General features: G+C 39.8%; 1 protein-coding gene across 1 annotated transcript in view; it reads right to left on the bottom strand.

Annotated features, from left to right (window-relative positions):
- otp (orthopedia homeobox) overlaps positions 1-21,015 on the bottom strand; it is a 56,272-nt gene that overhangs the window by 25,454 nt on the left and 9,803 nt on the right. Inside the window, exons 2-3 of the mRNA XM_076527321.1 lie at positions 20,288-20,425; positions 17,321-17,502 (exon numbers count right to left, since the gene is read on the bottom strand). Coding sequence (XP_076383436.1) covers positions 17,321-17,502; positions 20,288-20,425 — 320 coding nt within the window. The remainder of the gene's footprint in view (positions 1-17,320; positions 17,503-20,287; positions 20,426-21,015) is intronic.

Genomic DNA, 21,015 nt, shown 5'->3' with positions numbered 1-21,015 from the left:
AATTCGTACTAACGATTCCGTGCGCGAATTATTTGATACGGCCGATGATTTTTCTTTTCTCGCATCGCGCGGGAAGATATCTGGTTCGACGCCCGGAGAGGGGCTAATATTTAATGAAAATAAATACTACATAAGTTTAGGCGATGCGGCCTTGATTGATGACGGTGGTTGGGCTCCTGTCCGAGGGTGGCAAGACGCATTACCCGGACCGCCCACTGTTTCATGCTGCGTTACGTCGTCAGGAGGGACATTTTCGTTGGGCCATTAGTGGGTCGTCGTGATCTAACAGCCGAGCAGAATTAAAAATCGCGGTGGATAGCTTCCGAAATTCTTTCGGGACCGTTACGCTACGCGACACTGATAAAACCTATTCCGTCGGTGCAGTTCTTTATGCATTCGTCGCTCTCGCGAGTCTATAAATGCAATAGATCGGTCGGAAACTCCTCTCGTTAATATTCGATTAGGGTGCTTACTTATTTACGAAGACGGAGAAAAGCTGTCGACCAAAGCGCTGCGATGTACAGATCCGCGATGATTAATTTAACAAAGTGGAAATGTTCCGACTCTCTCGACGAAAAACCGGCAGAACCGTTTGGGCAATTAGATAATTGTTAATTACGGACTGCGAATTATTTCGGTTCGTTGCTATGACAAATGGTTCACAAGTTGGTACGTTTCGGTTGAACTTCTATCAAAGCGTTTACTATCGGCAGCGTTACTACAAATTGCACGTTTCGCTCTGCAGCACAGGAAACTTCATAAAGGGCGCGGAACAGCCGATAAAATGCATACTTGCAGCTCTGGCATGCACGACGGACCGTAAACTTGATCCATTTATACTTTATTATTATTTCACGGAGGCAATATCGTTGGCTTCGGATGCTCGTCGTCAAATTAGCCCGAATTGCCCGTGGAACTGGATTTAACCTCTAGCGTAAGTGCGATCGCAAAAATCTGTGCTCTCCTGTTCATACGTGGGGGAACGATCCACTGGATCATTTCATCGAACGTGCTCCTTTCGCATAGTCAATAAATTCCTGCATTCGTTACAATCTCACCTGCGATTATTAGTATCGATAAAGTTGATTCCACTTAATTTTATCGATGCAGTTTCTGTCGTTTTTGCTGATGCTTGTGCACAGTTGTATAACTAGCGGATCATTATGCAAAATGAAAATTATATTGAGCAGATTGTTTTCTTCTTCTATGAATTTTGACACGGTTGCAAATAATATGATAATATCTTTAAATTCTACTAAAGTTTTGATGATTCTATATTCGATATTTTTATCATAAATGCACACATATATCCACAGTCTAGTTATAACGAAATTGCGGATTTTCATCTCTGCGAATCATTTTATAAAACCTCAAAAAAAGATCTCCTTTCACGACTTCACAGATTCTTTCTGGTGAAATTAGAGAACATATTTATACTCCATAAATTCATCGGTGACGCGAATGTGTAAACATCTGCTGCATTTGCTTCGAGGATCGAACACATTGTCTTCGTCGAAAGAAAAACTCTTCGAAACGAATAGAATATTTTATTATTACTATTGTTATTAAATTAGCCTGTAGATTACAAAATATAATACAAACTAATAATTTAGTTACAGCGTTCACAGCGTTAGTCGCGTCGGAAGATTTGAGAACCGCGGAAAAAATTAATGTTGTTGCTGCAAATGTTTACATTTCTAATCATTCTGTCGATACAATTATTAGATTTGTGCATAAGAAGTGTCGAATTTTAAAATGTTTTTGAATTTTGAAAGATGATTATTTCATCGAAATGCGACTCATAAATAAACTCGACTTGCAAAACAATTACATAGAAACACAGAATCTTGTAAAAAATTTGTTCGGCAAAGTATGAACGCTGGCAATGAACGATAACACTGTAAAATAGATTGTATCATAAACAACAAGATAATGTAAACAGGTGGACAAACATTTGCACGCAATAAAAATCCGACATTTCATATGCACGAACCGAATATATTGACTATAAAGGGTGCGGCGGGTTTCCTCTTTCAGGGGATAACAGAAATTTGTCATCTTCGCGATGATATGTGATCTACTTGCGCGGCAGGTTTCACAATTTTCTGAACGCCCGAAATTGTCTTCTTTGTGATTCGCTGACGGCACTGTCACCGGCGAGAATCATCGGCGAATATCGAGATCCAGCTCGTCGCGCATCGCGGCTGTGAAATTATTCAGGGCCGGTAGTCGTCATAACAAAATGGGCGTTAGATGATGCTCCCTAGGGTGATCGCGGCGACATAGTTTATCCATTGAGGGCCCCGCATTCTCCTCCACGCCTATCCGTGGCCTGTGTACACGGGGATGCTTTTCTCCCGACGCGACGTGTTACGCGCGCGTCCCGCGTGCTGGTGTGCGAGGGCTCGTACGTGTACGAGCGGAGCCCAGCGTGATATTTTTCGGCTGGCGACACGTAAGAGCTAATATCGCGGTCTATGCATATTTATACGGCATTAAAAATCACCCCTCCCTTAAAATGCATAGGCTGTTGCATAGCAGACGCGCTGAATCTTCGTCGGCCAGCCTAGGCTAAAGCGTTTGTCATGCCGAGGCCGTAGCCGCCGCCTCGTTCCCTTTGAACTTTTACTGTTTCATTGAGACTTTACCATTGTGTCCACAATTCCCGGTATTTTCGCGAAGCTCTCTAGCCCTTCACCGCTTGTCGTTAAATTTTTTCCAAGTTTCAGGGATTAGGATTTTCATTTTTCGATTGCAATCATTTGTCAGAAGGAAAAGAGAAAAAATTTATTGCATGAACATATCTACTCGAATGCTTAGATATTGATAACGAGAGAATATAGAATTTGATTCCGACTTTTCTTTGCGAAATGTCTGATTTGTCACTAGTAGACCGTGAATCTTTGTGCGAAATGCAAATTGTATCTGTAGTAAAAAATAGTGGAAACTTAAAAGTCTTTTCTTTTTGTTTTTAATTTCTTTGCTGTTTGATATTACAAATACTCATTTTTCTCATAAATGCATAAAATCTGCAGTGTAGTCATTGAGCGCTAGGGGTTTAAAAAGCTGGAAGAGCTAGATATAATGAAATAATGAATTTTCTCGAGGGAAAATCGCATACTATACTCCGTCAAAAACCAGGTAACAAGAATGTTACAATTTCGTTGGTCGTGTAGAACAAGTTTCACGTCGTTTGCAACAATCATTTTGCAACACATTGCAGCACAGTGCACAGAGCAGTACATTGCAATACATTTTACACGTTTTTGAACAGTATCGAGGATTTAGCAATGGAAGCATAAAAGATCAGTAATTTCTGTATCAAACTGTTTATGTTAGACATAGAGAGCTTTAAAAGTAAAGAATTCAAAGTAAAAAACCCAATTACATAATCATAATACAGCCATTCGACAACAATTCGATCGTAATCAACGATATGGAAAAATTGTCACTTGTACTAAAATCTATATTAATGTATAATTGCGGATAGTTACACAAATCACGTAATTGTTGAGTAATCTAACTCTTTTATACTCTTTGGTATTCCATTTCTTCTGTTCTTTTATTTCCTTACTCGAATCCGTAAATTTCTTCGACGCAAATAACATGATTACACGAAACACAATGAAATGAGTAGAAAATTGCTACTTTTTTTAAGAATCTAATAATATGATAATCACGGAGATTTCCATTTCCCATTTTCATAAACAATTACGCAAACAATAAGACGATCGAACATTTTCTCTTATTAACCAGAAAATAAATTAGACGTGCCATTAATATTCGTTAACAACAAATGTTCCTTTGCAACCGGGGGCGTATGCAAAGAGCGTAGACGATACATCAAGTCACATTTCACGCGTAATGTCAGACTACTGTCTGCCCCGACCGTGCATTCTTATTCTCGTCCCAGCTGGACGTTGATTTATTTTTTTTTTACGCCGGTTCGATACCGGTTCGATGACATTCGCGCGTGTAACAGGCTAGAAACAATGCGGCAGTGATTTAACACGGGGACAGAGACCATGATCGAGAGTGATTCGCGTTCCGGCGGAGCTTGACGCGCGCATGTTTGATGCGCCGTCGTAAAACACTCGATTGCTGCGTACACGTGTCTGGTTATACGGTGGACGCATCCGCGTAAATGATCAGTGATAGTTTACGGGATGGGCAGACATTTTGCGGATGGAAATTTCATATCGATCATAGAGACGGTTTTCGACGCCCGATTCAATGCGTCGCCGTATTTTTCAAACCCCGTTTTTTTTTTTTGTTTAGATCACGCACGAAGTGAAATTAACCCTTTCGTGCTCGTAGACAGTTGAAACGAACAATTGTGACGCCGATCCATGCTGCTGCGAATTACTGAATTTTAGTTCGAGCTTAATCACATTAATGTTGAATTGTTGCTAAGATCTATTTCGTTGCGGCGCATGATGCCGATTCAGCCTCGTAGTTGGCAAGTGACACAAGTCTCCTTTTTAGTATTGTGAAAATTGGACATTTGTGTGATACTTCCAAAAAGATGAAGTGGAGGAATAGTAATTATGAAGACGTAATCGTAACGAATAATCAAGTGCCGTTATTTCACTGAATGGCAATTAATTAATTAATTATATGTGGCAATTAATGTAGAGGTAATCTAAACTTATTTTGAAAGTAACTTCAAGAAAAGTAATAATGTTAAAGAAACTCATTCTTTGCTGTATTCCTCATCGCTTTATACATTCGCAATACTATCTAATGGTTGAACAAATGTACGATGAATTGGAGGAATACATTTGAACGGATGTAGCGTATCCTTTTTAGCTACAGAAACAGGAATTTACTTAATACATTTACTTAACGAAATGAAGTTATCGTGTAAGGGAGAATTTTTCCAGATAATGTTACAGTCACTATATTTATTCACCCTCATTTTATGTAAACATTAACGCCAACTATTTCTACAATTAACTCATTTTTCATAATTTTGGACTTACGCTTCTTGTGAACTATAGGCTGCTCAATTCCGAGTTCTTTTTTTAGGAACAAAAAAACATTATGGAAGCTATGGAATCAAAACATTATGGAAACTAATAAGGTGATCAAATTTTAATAGTAAACGTCAGAGTTATCGTGAAATTAGTTTCCAATAGAGCTAGTAATTAATAAAAGACCTGCTGCTATGTATTTATAATTTGATTATGATTTTTTGAATACTTGATTGCGAATTTTGCGCTACGATACTTTGCTGATACAAGTGGCAGCATCTTTTCGACGCGAGTCTTTTTCCCGGGATGCAAAGTTCGAAACTGGAAGCCAAGGAGATCCAGCTTCGAACGTTGCTGGCAGAAACCAACTTTCCGAACAGACGCTGAAACCATTTCCCCCATTTCTCAGGACAAGACAATAACGAACTACATTTACCCTCGGTGCAGTCACTTGTTTGTCCCCAAGGATGGCCGAATGACACCGCCATTCGTCCAGGTCCCGTGGGATACTTTGAAAGTAATACCCAACATCCGCCACCACGGACCGTCGTCTCCCAGGACAGCATATGTGACTTTTAGCAGTCGGAACGTGCTGCCTGCGAGCACGGACACAGATTTCGACTTTGCTGTTGATCCCCGGAATTAATCGAACCGGGAGGATTCGAGAAAGATTGCATCGCCCGCAATAAACCTGAATTGCCAGCGTACTTATCAGTAGACCGCGATTTTTTATACAAAATAAAGACTGTCCGCATTCATTGCAAGACCATTAACTACACACACACATTCGTTTTTCTTATTAATCATTTTAATCGGTCGATAGAAATATAACTGTATTTCTTTAATTGTCTCTATAGTTTCGCATTTAAACTACTTATTTTTCTCATGCGTAAAATCTGCACTGTACTTATCAGTTGTTGTGCATTTTTTAGAAACAAAATTAGCGGTTCAGACTTTCGATACTTGAATTCGCGTTTGTTCAAATTATTGTAGGCATTCATAGGCAATGCTGTTTATTGTGCAAATTAGTAAGAGTTTAATCGAGTACTATATCTAAATAATTGTTCTATTATCCAAGCGAAGTTTTACTGGACTTTGCAAGGTCCAATCGCAAGAAATGTTCCACGAACCCTTATAATATATATATAATAATAAACCCCCCGAATAATAATAACTCCATAAAATTATTAGTTTAATCATTGGTTTTATCCGATAAAATTATTGGTTTTAAATCATGGTTTATCCAAGATAATAATAATAATAATAATAATAATCATCATCATTGGTATTGAGCTTCCCTGTCGAACCCGACGCAACACCTCGTCTTTTGCACCGATTGCTTGTCTTACCGATTCACATCATATTCATGAATAATTTTAATGAACAATTTTAATTTTAATCAAAATGTTCAATTCTTACAATGGTGTCCCCGTTTTGTATTTCATCTACTCATTTCTGTCATAATTGCATAAAATTCGCTGTCTATGAATAATGCCATAATTGTATGATATGTAAGAACAATTGTAGGATTTTTCAACTGTTCTAGCAAACTAGATCGCAAAATTACATATGTGAGTATGGTTGATTTATCGAATGCAAATTCTCCAACAAAAGCAAGGAACATTGGAGAGCCCAAAGGGGTAATATTCCCTCGCTAAATACTGGAAATCCACACAAGTGTCCGAATATTTTCGCTTGCGTTTCCTTTCGTTGCAATCTGCGTCCGTTAGCGGTATCAATTTCTGCTTTGGGAAGAGTGGAAGAGATAACGGAGGCGCGAACGCAGGGGACTAGGCGCACGCTGCAATTGGCTAATTCGGAGACAAAATTTCCGGCATGCAGCCGCGCCCCCTCGATTTTTTTTGGCTCGCAAAGCGTTCGATGGAGGCGGCGTAGCGGCTATCGACGGAAGGTCGTATCCCATAAAATTTCCGGGCAGCAGTAATCGGAAGGACCCTTCAGCCTAGAAACGACCAGTTACCTGGAGGCAGTTAAGTTAAATGCCTGTTAGCAGACGTTAACTGCCCGCCGCTATGGGTTCTATTCCGTGGACGATTGCAATTTTAATCGCCTCTTCATTATGATTAAATTTAAATCGGCTGTGTGCAGGTCTAATAAAGCTCGTTTCGCGGCGGCTGCGGTGGCGGCCACCCCCGCAAACAGAAAATGTCTCTTGGGCGGATTAAAATACACGTAATTAAAACCGTAAAGCGCCGATACGTGTCCCCGAAAATAGACTGTCCGCTTTAGAATAAATGCCCGACTGAAAAAAGCTTTTGTCTGGTGGTCGCGCGCGCCAGCCGACCCCAGCGGATGATTGAGCTTCATTTGAAGGATCGAGAGCCGTTGATTAATATTCTAGAAATGATTGACGGTAAGGAACGATCCCGTTTCTAAAATCGTGCACGTTGCCCGCTCGACAACGGTGCGCCGCGCGCCGCGCCGCGCCGCGCCGGCGGAGTGCTCTCGAGCGCTCGCGCGCAAAAATGCCATTGACCCCCGGTCGCCATCAGGCTTTCGAAAAGGGGTGGGAAAAAAGACCACGGACACGCTCGCGTTCGCGCTCGTGCTCGTGTTCAAGCTCGTCCGATACCATTTTTCCGCGCACATCCACAGCCCCGCGAAATTATTTATGGCCGTCGAATCACCGTTTTGCGACGAATAATTCCCGAATATCGCCGGATTTTCCAGCCGATGCCGCATTTTTACGCCGACCCTCGCCGGCGCGCTAACTACCGGCGATTTTATTATTTCGAATAATACACGCCGCCAGGCGGAGTTTATGCGATGTCGCTGAAATGCTTCAATGCGCTTTGCTAACGCTCTTTACGGTTAATACGATGCTAGGACTGCCGGATCGAATTAAAAACGGATTAAATATTACTGAGATCAGTTAGTATCGTGTTTTGTATTAACAATCGTTTGTATGAAACGACGAGGATCGGGTCTATTTAGAACCGGAGTGTTAATATTGTTCTTTCGGCATCTAGTCTCTGGCAAATTGATTTTAATTTTATTATACGTTGCATCAAAGTTGGTAAAAGAATAACGTATATGAAAGGAATATCTTGAAAAATATGTTGACAAAAATTGGTGAATAAATTGCTAAACGATGCTAAGCGCACACAGTTACATTTTCGTCATAAAGATTCGCCGTTCAAGTGTTGACCCCTTGCAATTTAATGACAAGATTTCGTACCAGGCATTTTATTTTGTCTGGCTCATTATATTATATACCACCGTGTATAAATAAAAACATTTCTCTATTGCAATAAAATCAATGTGAAATGATTAATTATTTCTTCCAGACACGTTAATTTCCTTGTTGCTGTTAATGGAGCAAATATCGAATCAAGTTGATCGTCGGAAACTGATTAGAAACTAAACAATTTATCTGTAATTGGTAGACTGTGGATTTCATGCATTCATGTGAAAAAATTAAGTAGATTCAATTTAAAATAGTAAAGAGTTTCGAAGAATTTTAAAACGTTAATAAAGTATTTTCAATCCATTAAAATGATTTAAAAAAGGGCGAATTTGCTTTTTAATTTTTATATCTTACAATTGATGCAGACAATTCTTATGTTGCATAAAAATCTGCAGTCTATTTATGCATTTCGTACGAATTTTTGTGTGAAATATAAACAAACTACTCAAAATTGTTAATTTTATTACTAAAACTGAACAAACAAGAGAAGTATGTTTTAAAAGGTTGATATTTTTTTGTATTAAATTGTGTAAACAAATTTGAAGCGGTCGAAAATCATATCTATATAATTAAACGATTAAGTCTTACTCACACAATGCTTACAGATATCACGTATATATTTACTGTAGTATTAATATTTCAAGTACATGCTATTCGATATACAACATAAACATTCAAAACTCTATTGAAACAAATATTTTACACACAATTCAATACAAATGCAATGTACTTCGTCTCAGCATAATTTTCGAAATGTTTAAGCTTATTCAGCAGCGATGATCCATTCAATGGCCGATTTTATGTAAAACGATCTATAAAGTAATATTTTCAACAAAGCTTTTCTTTGGCTACGCTGTATCTTTTATGCATTGAACCCTGTTAAAAGCAACGATTACATAGCTAAACATCAACGCTACGCGTTCGAGGGTTAACTTCCATCAGCACGGAGATTCGCAATAAAGTATAAAATCCACGATAAACCACGTCAAACGTTTCAGCAACACGCGGCGCCGCGCCGCGGCGTGCGAGCCATGCGCGGAACCATGACGAGCGACGCTGCGACGTTGGAATGCGAGAGTGAAACAAATAAACACAGTAATTCTTTATATTTCATTTGTTCTCGCCTAGCGTTTTTGTTTTACCAAGCAACAGCGAGACAACGATACCCGTCTGGTAGCCGCGGACAGATGAACCTGAACACGGAGTTAAAAGAAATAGACAGTCGTAAATACGACGGTATTTATATTTGATCCGAAACCATAAAAGTCGGTCTAATGTAAAATTCATTATGCCCATTACTACTGATTAAACGAAGTGAAAGGTCAGCCGTGGAGCCGCGTACATTTTTCAGCGATAGAAGTCGGCGGCTTTTGATTATTTTATTTCCGTCGATTGCGGGGATATTTCGCGGGGATGCCGGTGGTGCTCGTTGCTTATTAAATATCTGATTATCGTGGGTAAAAATTTCACGCTCCCTCTGCATCCCCGGCAGGCGAGCGAACGGGTATCGGAGCGGCGCGTGTAATCTCAGACGGTGTGTTTCGCGGCCGACGTTAAACGAGTGACACAATTGAAAACGTTATTGCGTTAGTGAGTAATTAAATGCCTCGCATAATTTCGCCGGAATCGGTCGGGCGATATGCCCCGCGGCTTCAAGCATGCAATTGTTGATTGTAAAGCAGTCTCGCGCGCGCGAGAGCCGCATATAGCCGCGCAAGCAATAGAACAGTTGTTAATTAACTGCAATTAGAGACGGAGCGGCAATTACTCTCTTTTCGAGAGCGATAATAAATTACAAGGGATCGATAAATCGTAATATTTCATTATAGTATTCCAAGTATTTTGTTGGTAATTACGAGCGTGGACCTTTCCGCTCGAGCTGCTAACGCCATCATCGCATTAAAATGGTCCACCGGTTAATTTTTCGCCTCGGGATACGAGCGCCGCCCCTGCCGCCGCGCCGCGGCCGGCCGATTCGTTCCGGAAATTCGCAACGTTTCCGTTTCCGACTGTTTCGCCCGATTAAAAAGTCCCAATTGTTCGCGCGGGAAATTCCACCGATTCTATACAGCCGAGGAACTCTGCCGGTGATCATTGGCTAGCGCCAATTAACCGGTTCCGAACAGAATTTAATAGCAACCGGGTTATCAGCGGATGCTTTGATTATTTTTTTAACGGCTAGCTGCAAATCCACGCGCGTTCCCTTCACCTTTTCGCAATACGGTAAATCGTACTGCTATCGATTAACGGCGTTATTATTGTCCAATTCTTTCAGGCATAATCATACGTTGTTCACGAATCTTGTCTCACACGTTCGTTTCTTTTTACTTTGTTTCGGTTACTTAATTAAAGTGCCAGGTGTCATCTTTATCGACTTCTACAATAAATCGTTTTGTATATGATTCGCTTTTGATCGAGCTGATTACGGTTAAAAGGTATTTGAATAACAGATGATTTTGATATTGGAAGACCGGATAATCGAGGTTCTACTGTATAGCCTTGTATAGATGTCGAGCAACTGTGAATTCGTATTTTAAGGCGGGAGCTCTTGAGCTGTGCGACATCTCTGCATAATTACCGAACTTATCGTAGATCTGCGTTCTATAGATCATTCGATCGGGCGTTAACAGCTCTTCCCTTTGATCTTTGTGTTAAACGTATCGTGATCGCTGTATTCAGAAGATCTAATGAATACTGTCATACATTGTTAGTCAAATTTACTGCCTAATAATTATTTATAGCAATCGTAAAAACGATCATCGAAGTCTACAAGCTAAAGACTGAAGTATACTAAAGAGCTCCAGAATAGTCAGTTATTCCTATTTTTATCGAAATATTTTACCGGGAACAAAAAATATTTTCAGAAGAATGTACAAAATGGTATATGGTATATATGTGCCAGGTTATTGACACAAGGGTCAAAAATATTGTTTAAGAATCTGTAATACTTATTGAAGTTCTTACTTTAACGTATAATTGTTGATTAAGTTTTTTTAGGCAGGCTGCCCGACTCTTTAGCTTGCAAAGATGAAAGCGTCACTTCGATACTTCACCCAGGTTGCCGGCGGAGGATTAAAGCGCGAACCAAAAATGTCTGAAAACCCGAGATTAATCGCACAGCATCTCCCGAGTTGGAACTTCTTCGAAATTGGATTATTCATCTGTCCAGGTAGCAACTAAAGTCATCATTACTGTAGACTCGTTGTTCGAACGACATCGCTTAGCATCCAGATACTAAATATAGGGGTGGCAAAGTTGCTTCCGGGCTACGCTGTCGAGCCAAACAACTTCTTCAACCATCGAATGCATTAATTCGATATTAGTCTGGCAAGATCGCTAGAGTGTAGCCGAGGATCACCGATCACCTGCACCCTCTGTGCCCGGTTCCGACCCTCTCCATTGTTAGACAGATGGGCGGATGGAAGGCACGGACGGAAGACGGGCCACGCGTGCACGTGGCACTTCGTCTGAAAGAGTCGCGGAGGCGGTGTTCGGCCCTCTTGAAAATATTCAGCAACGAGGTCCGCCATGGCGAGCCAAGAAATCTTTGATAGCGACGCTCGATAGTATAGCGACGCTGGGCGCCGGCGCCTTTCCCTAGCAGCCCCATTGGTGCCTGGGTCCCTCTCCACGCGAGTGCTCGCCGCCGGGTTTCCTTGGAAACGCTTCGTTCGCTCTGATGTCTACCCTCGCCCACGGAAAACCTCTTTCAATTAGGCAGCCAGCCACCCCGAGCACCGACCGTCGGCTCTCCTCTCTTTCTCCTTTTTCTCCGCTCTCGGCCAGCCGCCGGGCCGTTCCGCTCTGCTCCGCTCCGCGCCGCGTCGCGTCGCACGCCGCTTTTCGAAACCGTCTACCTGCCTCGATGGCAACCGACTGGCTTTCCGGAATTCCCTTTCGCGTCCGCGATCTCTACCCTCGATAACTCCCTTCGTTTTCAACAATTCAGCCTGATAGTTTTAACCTTCGCACTACCGCCGGCTGAAAATTCTCTTGTTTTATAGTTTAGTTCGCCCTGCGAATCATTTAGCGGCCACGACGCACAGTGGTGTATCGTGTAAGAACAAAAGTATTTGGAAATGGAATAAGGCTATTGTATACTACCGAAAATGCGCGAGATAAAAAATTTACGACTAAAATCGTATTATTTCACTTTAATAGAAAGTTTTTATTCTTATTATTAGACTGCGAATTTTATGCATTTATGATAGAAATGAGTTGATCGAGTAATAAACAGTTCAAATATTTAAAGAATTTTAGAATACCTATACCGACTATAAACGGAATAAATATTTACGTAGCTCCTGTGTCATGTAATCAGTGCAGACAATTTTTATTTTGCATAAAAATCCCCAGTCTAGGTGTTATGAGTTTGAACGAGTCAGGCTCATTCTTCATTGAACTCGTCTATTTCTGAGTCGCCTACCATGGTAGAGAAATTTGAAATATAATATACTTCAATGAATTATGATGATAACATTTTAACTTCACCAATCGTAGAAACACAGGTAATATGGAACATAGTAATATCTAACGGAAAATAAGGTACACGCTTATCTAAAAGACTTCTGTGACGAAAAAAGATTACGTGATTTTTTTTGGTGACATAACAGAATCATTAATGCGTGAACAGTAATCCAGAAACTAGTTGACAAAGAGAGAGTATCGCACGAACTCTTTACTCTAGACAAAACATAATGGTTCATGAGGAAATATAATAAAAGAAGAGATATTGGAATATATTGTTTTCTATTCCACTATCTTAGAAAATAGAAATTATATGTTTCATACAAGATTTTTTCAATCAACTTTTGACTAGTTTTTCAGTCCAAATATCCTACTACGTGACAATTAGAACTGCTTCGATGTTACCAATGAACAAATAACGATAAGAAGAAAATAGAATTTTCTTTTAATTCGAAGGAAATGAACGATATCCATATGAACTATCCATGCAGTGAATTTTAATTATTTCCATGACGAAATTCACACGAGTCTATAATGACTATCTTTACGACCTTTTTGTAATTAGATATATATGTTCGATTTGTGTAAGCACGAACGAAACGGAAGTGAATAACGGAAGTGAATGAATATTAATCATAGTTAGGAATATCTGATGAATATCTGATGACTACCTTCCTCCAAATTTTAGCTCGGATAATCGACGAGTTTCGAAAACAAAGGTTCGCCCCAGCTATCGTTACCAGCTGCTTTTACTAGTTTATATAATAGGAACGGCAAACATTCAACCAATTTTGTAGGAACTGAGCAACAAAGAGTAGGCTGCAGATTTTGTATATGAGCCGTTTATTTTGAAAGTGGCATAAGTCACTTTACTGTAATGAAAAGTGGTGATTTTTTAATGTTTATACGAAATTATTTATACTGAGAAAAATATCAGTATCCTGAGATAACAAATACAAGTAAATCTTCTCGAAAGTTAGCATCCATATTTTTAAACGTGTTAAAACGCAAACCCTTAAATATATCGACTTAAAAACAAAGTGACTTATGCCACTTTCAAAATAAACGGCTCATATAAAGGACAAAATTAATATATCAAATTTAAAACAATCTCGTTTCATGTAAATAATGCAGAAAATATGTCTTTTCAATGAATATGGATATTTTTGGAAACTATTTTTTAAATGGTCATTATATCAACAAATTAAAGAAGAACTGTATGTTGTAGGGAATAAATGAAAGTTGTTTTCGTGCGAGTAATTGACAACATCGAATTAAGAATGGTGGTCGAAGGAGTGCTCTACATTTTTTGCCTCGAAACTTATCAATTTTTGTCGAGAGGAAGTTACGAAACTTGTTGACAGGTGGCAACAAGTTGTAAATACTAGCTGCAACTATATTTTTAACTATCTAGCTAGAATGTTCTAAGAAGACAGTGTCTTATAATCGAGACTCCGATACTCTCATTACTTTTACACACTTCCAATAATTTCTTGTTCCAGTAGAAATACCCGCTCTCGTTTCTTTTATCCATTTCTTCGAATAAAAATGCTCGCAGCAGACTTCAAAATCATTCGTACGCCGTATAAATTCAAGAATCACATAAATAATTTATCCATAAAATAGTTTGACCGTTTTAGCTATTCCTATTTTTAATAATTGTCATCGATACTCGATGACTTTCGCAGTCATTTCCAACATTCGTCGTTCTTAAACATGCTGATGAATCGAATCTGTTTAATATCATCTGAAACACTTTGTCCCCGACATTCAATTGTTTCAAAGTCCTTTTCCTCAATGGGATTATCCATCAGATGCCGATCACGTAGAAAGCGCAGTAGCTAACTTGATCAGTGATGTTTGCTAAGTGAAGATAAGTAAAATTGGTCCCCGAATTGAATGGACTGAACTGTGTCAGATCTTCCGCGATGGAATATTTCTAGTGTAGATTCCAAGGATATATTTGCATGGGAATTATACATCCCACACGTCAGTCCGAGGAAAAAAGAAATGGATATGTCGGATTAACGAGCGGAGACCACAGATTTCTTTCATAATTGTTTGAATGGACGGTATATACCGTGGTCTCCGAATAAGCGTCGTCCGTGTGGTGAAGGCACGTATGTGTTGACGCGGGAAAGGAAACGAGCGAAACTGTTTGATATGCAGCACGACGCCTGGCTTGACTGACGCTTCCAACTTGCGAATAAAATTTTCATGAATTTCTATTAGCTCTCGGTTTTCTAGACGTGTTCCGGAGACTTAAAAAAGCTCTGGCACGATGGCTGCTGCCGGGGAACGTGGAAGCTGTTCCCCCCCGATGGTCAGCGGTATCGGTTTTATTAATTTTCAGGTTGAGAACCGGTTGCTCACACAGCGAATTTTTCAAACTAACCGTCTTGCAACATTTAGACCAGATGCTAGATTTCCCGAGCCAATTTCATTTTAGACTGAAAATATAACAAAAGCAGGAAGAAAGCCACAAGATTCATTTTTGACACTTTGAGCGCCCATTTTATTCAACTTGGAAAACTAATTTCTATTGTAATCTATTAACCAGTTAGCTGTACAACCTTGACGAGTAAACGAAGAAATGAGAATATTTTGTCATTGTGTTATTTGTTGCATAAATTGCAATTTTAGTAAAAATTAAAATATATTCGTAAATTTTACGATGTTTTAAATATTTGGAGGCCGAGACGAGATGAAACGAACAAATAAAAAAATAATAAATAATTATTACGAAAAAATACTGTATATAGTGGCTGGATTAGGTAGTATACACGTCGTCGCTTACCTTTTTGCGACACATTTCAGGTACACGCTTCTCAAAGAGGTTGCAACAGCTAGCTGATTAAGTGAGCCAAACTTTGTTAGGATTTACGAGATGCAAGAGCAAACTCGCATAATAGATCTTATCTGTTCTAGTGGTGTATTATTCAGTTCCTTTGATTTTGTGCGCCTTTTATGTCACTTGTGTGGTAGTACAAAGTCTTAGTAATCAAAATTGTATTCTTAGTGGAAGTTTATGAACTTGAAGTACATGGAACTATTGCTTAAGGAATGTGCGTTGAATTTCCAGATAAAAATTTCTCTTTGTCTTGGTCAATGGGAAGTTAACAGCATTCCAGAGCCAAGCGGCGGTTTGTCTTTGAATTTTGCGCGTTTGCTGGGGTGGGGAAAGATTCCGGAAAGTTTTGCGGTAACCCCGTGTCAAGCTGTAGTCCGCCAAAATTCGAGACTACGTAGGGTGAACGCTTAATGCTACTCCAAGTTTCACTTTAATCCGAAAAGCCACGGTAGGCCGGTGAAATTGATTTCGAGATACTCCTGGTTCCATCTCGTTACGCTTATTAAAGCGATCCCTTGTCCACAAAGTAACTCAGAACGAAATACAAATGCCCGGGGACTGTATCGTGTTGGCCACTGTCTATGAATCTGTCAATTTCTGGGGACGGTCCAGATTCTTGTAACGACACAAACAATTGCAAGTTCTTAAAACGATTGTATTTCTGTCAGAAAAACTTCGAAGCTAGAAAACTACAATAGCGGACAATATAACTGCACCGCTCCTTGAAAATATGGTTTTTCGAATATCATTAATTAACCATAATGTCCGCAGTACATTGAACAACCAGAATGCCCGTAATATTTGAAGCTCAGTTATTTAAAATAATTTTCATAAACTTTTTTTTCTCGACATTTTAACCGACTTGTGTGTGTACAAAAGTGTACAAAATTGAACGATTTTGCGATATTTCGTCAAGAATTACTAAAAGTTATTAAAGTAAAAATAGAGATAAGTATCTGGTTGTACACACATAGGTTAAGCTATTTAAACCTGTCACTTCATTCAAGAATATTTTCACGGTTAAAGGAATGATGTATGCAGTACTTAACTGTGTAAACATTGAACAAAGGTTCTGGCAATAATACTGCCAATTGGAGGGACAAGACTTAATCGTTTAACCCTTTGCCTCATATTGAAGAGTCTGACACGTGGTGATGATTTCTAATAGTAATCTGTTAGGTATGAATGTTATTCTGTTCCTTTAAGTTGGAATAAAGTTATGTTCTTTCGCGATAAATATTTAAGCTTCCATGTAAATGTATAAGCACGCAATACATAAAAATTTTCTGTTGCTTTTAATTCCTTGGGGCACGGTGGGATTAAAAATGTCCCATCTTTTTGATGCACGGTAATGCATGGTGGGACATTTGTAGACCCACCTCAAAATATTGCAATAGTTGCATGCGCATTCATGAACCCATGTGGCACGGGGGGACTATTTGAGTCCCACTCTATACCAACAAATTGAATTGAGTTATTATTATTTTTTTATGCTTTTATATTGTGATTCCTTTGTTAATAAAAATCTACGAATTTTAAAAAATTTAAAACGCAATAAAATTTCTGAGCAATATGGGGGTCTATTTTATTTCCTGAAATCCTGTGTCCTAAAGAGTTAAAAAATGACTGCAATCGAAAATATCATTGTAAGTGTGAAAATAATCGTACAAAAAGGGATTAATGTAGTCTAAATTTGTATGATTGGCACTGACGATTCCTTAGCGCGCATGGTAAAAGCAAATCAGGAACCACCGGCATCTTCAAAGCGGTGCAATTTCTAGTCGACTACTGTATCTCGCATGTCTTATCGATAATACTCACTTGGACTCGACTCTCCGTGAGGCCAATCTTCACGGCGATCTCCTCCCTAAGAAAAATGTCCGGATAGTGCGTTTTATTGAAACACCTTTCCAGCTCGTTCAGCTGGCCCGGCGTGAACCTCGTCCGATGCCGTTTCTGCTTCGCCGGCTTGTCATCGCCTTGTCCGATGCCTGCCGTGTTCCCTGCGACATTTTTCATCATCTTTAACCCCGCATATCGTTGAGTTCTCTCTGAGCGTTTTCGAAAACTTCATAAACAATGAAGCTTATTTCCATTCAAACACCAACTTTTAAATTTATTTGGTTGGCCACGAAATTCTTTCCAGTATGTTGATGGTATATCTAGCATAGCGAATATACAGAATGTCCCAAAAATGTCTCGCAATCCGGAAATATGGGGTTCCTAAGGTCATTTGAAGTAACCTTTTCCTTAGCAAAATTACAATCCGCGGCTTCGTTTACGAGTTATTAATGAAAAACACTGACCAATAAAAGGCGAGTTCGGCTGGCGCGAGGCGATTCAGTCAACGAGCGCACGAAGCCCAGTTCCGCTCATTGGCTCGGCCGTCTTCCGCCAGCTGATCTCGTCTCTAATTGGTCACGGTTTTTCGTTAATAACTCGCAAACAAAGCCGCGGATTGCATTTTCGCCAAGGAAAAAGTTACTTCAAATGTTTTCAGCAATCCCCCATTTCCAGATTGCGAGACATTTTTGGGAAAGTACGTTCGTTCATGTACTTTCTGTTTTGTTTCGTTCTCTATTTTTCTTACTTGTTTTGTCTGCTCTTAATTTTTTTAATAACATTTAAAATTTGATGTGCAGTTCGAAGAAATCATTTCACAGCTCTTTGTGAACAAATCTGTCTGTTACTGTTTTATAGAAGGTAGCAGAACTTTTCCGAAGATAGCCTTTTATTCTTTCTAAGATTTTCTATGCAAAATTAAAGTGAGTTAATCGTCGGAATGATGATGAAGCTCTCAATACGTTAAGTGAGTAATGTTTCATTTAAGTAACAATTATTTAATTTATTTCAAAGAAAGATATTATTTTATAAACATTATTAATTATTTAGCAATGCAGTGCTCACGTTATACTACTATTTAGTTTGTTATTATATTAACTTCAAGCATGGTTTCACAATAAAAAATTGGACGCAAAATATCGTCACAAGTTTATCGCAGAATTTAAAAGCAATTAGCACTTAATAATTAACCATTTAACTTCACAAAAGAAGTCTGACGAAGCTCTACTTGGAATCGAAGTATTCCAAGAATCAATTGATGGTTCTACATCGTAATGCAACGAGTTTCCACGTCAATGCGATGCAATGGAACGGAAACTGCTAAAAACAGCGAAGTTCGGATAACGAATACATTTATAACACCGAACGTTCACATGATTTTAGTGGCTTCAGTTATTTCTAGCCCGGTGATATACTGTCGGAATAGCAAGGATCACTGTCTTAAAATGACAGAAGCATCATTCCGTGAAAGCTAAGCCGGAAGTTCAAATTTTAACCTGTGAAAAATATGTTATACGAAACAATATTAGTTGATTGGACTGACATAATCTTCGAATCTTCTATAGCTTCGAATTAACTGTACTTACGATAAGTCGTAAAAGTAGTCATATTCTGTTTAGTGAGTGAATTTTCATCATATTATAGTTAATATACATTTTCTTAGCAAAAATCCTTTTAATTCAACCCACGATCCAATTTGAAACTGCTCAAAAAATGATAAAGTGACATCAATCAATATAGCCAATATATTCCTGAATTTTCAGTTATCTAAATGCTCTCTATCAACTTCCGATCTTCAATGTGCAGCATACGTAAGCATTTAATAAATTTTAATGAGCACCTTATCTTATTTTGAGCCTAATAGGATTGTTTAAGGACAATAAAATAATTACAGACGAAACAATAAAAGAATTTCAGTTTAGAATACGTTTAAAAAATGTATATTACATGGTTTGAGTGAACTAATGCCACATTGTTTATGAAGTAAGAAACATTTTTCCGCTGCAATTTAATGCAACATTTTATAGCTAAATCATAGCTTCTCCATTTTCTTGTTTCATTCCTTTCGAAACGACTATTAATATAGAGTCTTCTAAAAATAGCTATGCGTAAACTTTCAAAAATCAGGTTGAAAAGTGAAAGAACTGAATCAGGGCCCACCAGTTGTCCAGAGCAGCATTCGAATATTGTGACTTGCAGAGGTTGAACAGAATAAAACAAGTCTAAAGCCACGCTTAACATTGTGTGTGTGTGTGTGTGATTACAGTTTAAATTCCTTTAAGAAATTAACAATTCTCGTTATACGTCGAGTGCCGTATTGGTCACATAGGAGTGACTTTGATTTTTTTACCACTTTTCAAAGATTATTTTTACTAAGATATCAAGACTGCAAGAAAGAGATAAGATACCATCCGCTACGACACATTTGAATTCCCTAGTCTCAGTTTCATTAGTTAAATCACCTTGATTTCGTGAGAATTTTTAGGGTCGACTTATTTCCATTTCCTCTTTCCACTGTTTCCAAAATTCCAATATCATCTTCCCCAGCCCATGTTAATTTCAACTCTCATTGGCCCAATTCGAAGCAGCCGATACTAATTTTAGCGTAAAGTTGTACAGTATCAAAAGATATTCGAGACATCGAAATTTTGCGAGAACTTTCGGGTTTCATTTTCGGCGCTTAACGTGTTAATTATACGAGTACCAAAGTGAAAAGCGTTTCAGACACGTAAGCAATGTTTTTTCCACGACTCGTCGAATCTCTGCAGACACACAGCAATGACCGTGGCTGGCAAACCCCGAACCGCTCGAGCAGTCGAGTTTAAGATACAGGAGACAGGATCATCGGGCGAGATGAGAGTGACACTGTCGGAAATGATAAAGACTGCCAAGGCAGCGGCGAGAAGAGAAAGAGGACGAACGGGTGGGGACGAAGTGATCGCTTACCCGTGCCAGCCATGATCAATTCCTGATGAAGCGTGAGGCCACCGCCGGCGGACAGGCCGGTGCCCAAATTCACTCCGAGAACGGGAGTGTCCAACTTCTCGTGCCTCTTCAGGTCCTGTGCATGAAGATCCTTCACTCCTGCGAACACGAGACGCGAAAAAATCATGGCATTACACAGACCGTTTCCTCTTCCTTTTTCTGGTTCCCCGCTACCCCGCCACGGGCCCCGCTCCGTTTCGCTGCTCTATGTAGTTTAAATTTGTGTAGGAGCAGAAGCTGACCGGCCGATGGTGAGGGGAACACGGACCACTTAGCACGAAGGTGCGAGAATCGTCACCGGCCTCCGGCTTCTAGGCGAGCAAACACACGGACTCTGGGCCCGTCGTCATGCACGCACTCACACCTCCAGCCAGTCACGCTGGTCGTTGAACACTCTTCCATCGCGCGCGAGCTGCCTCGAACCGTGACGATCCTCGTACCCCTGCCCGTGCCCCTGCTTGTGCCCGTGCCCGTGATCGACCGGCGGCCATCGCGCCTCGTTCTGCTTTGTCGAAGCTGCTTACGCAATCGGCTAAACTAGTTCCCCGGGCCTCCCGCTTGCCGCCTAGGGACTTTTCGATAAGCCACTCTGCAACCCTCGCGCGCCGGAAGTCGAGGAATCACGACGCCATCGCGGACTCCGACCAACTTCCAGCCCAACCTCGTTACGCCGCTGCGTGTCGAAGACG

The sequence above is a fragment of the Megalopta genalis genome, chromosome 19, assembly GCF_051020955.1.
Source record: "Megalopta genalis isolate 19385.01 chromosome 19, iyMegGena1_principal, whole genome shotgun sequence".
Lineage (NCBI taxonomy): Eukaryota > Metazoa > Arthropoda > Insecta > Hymenoptera > Halictidae > Megalopta > Megalopta genalis.
Note: the sequence above shows the minus strand (reverse complement) of the source record. Positions and strands in the feature narration are given on the sequence as shown.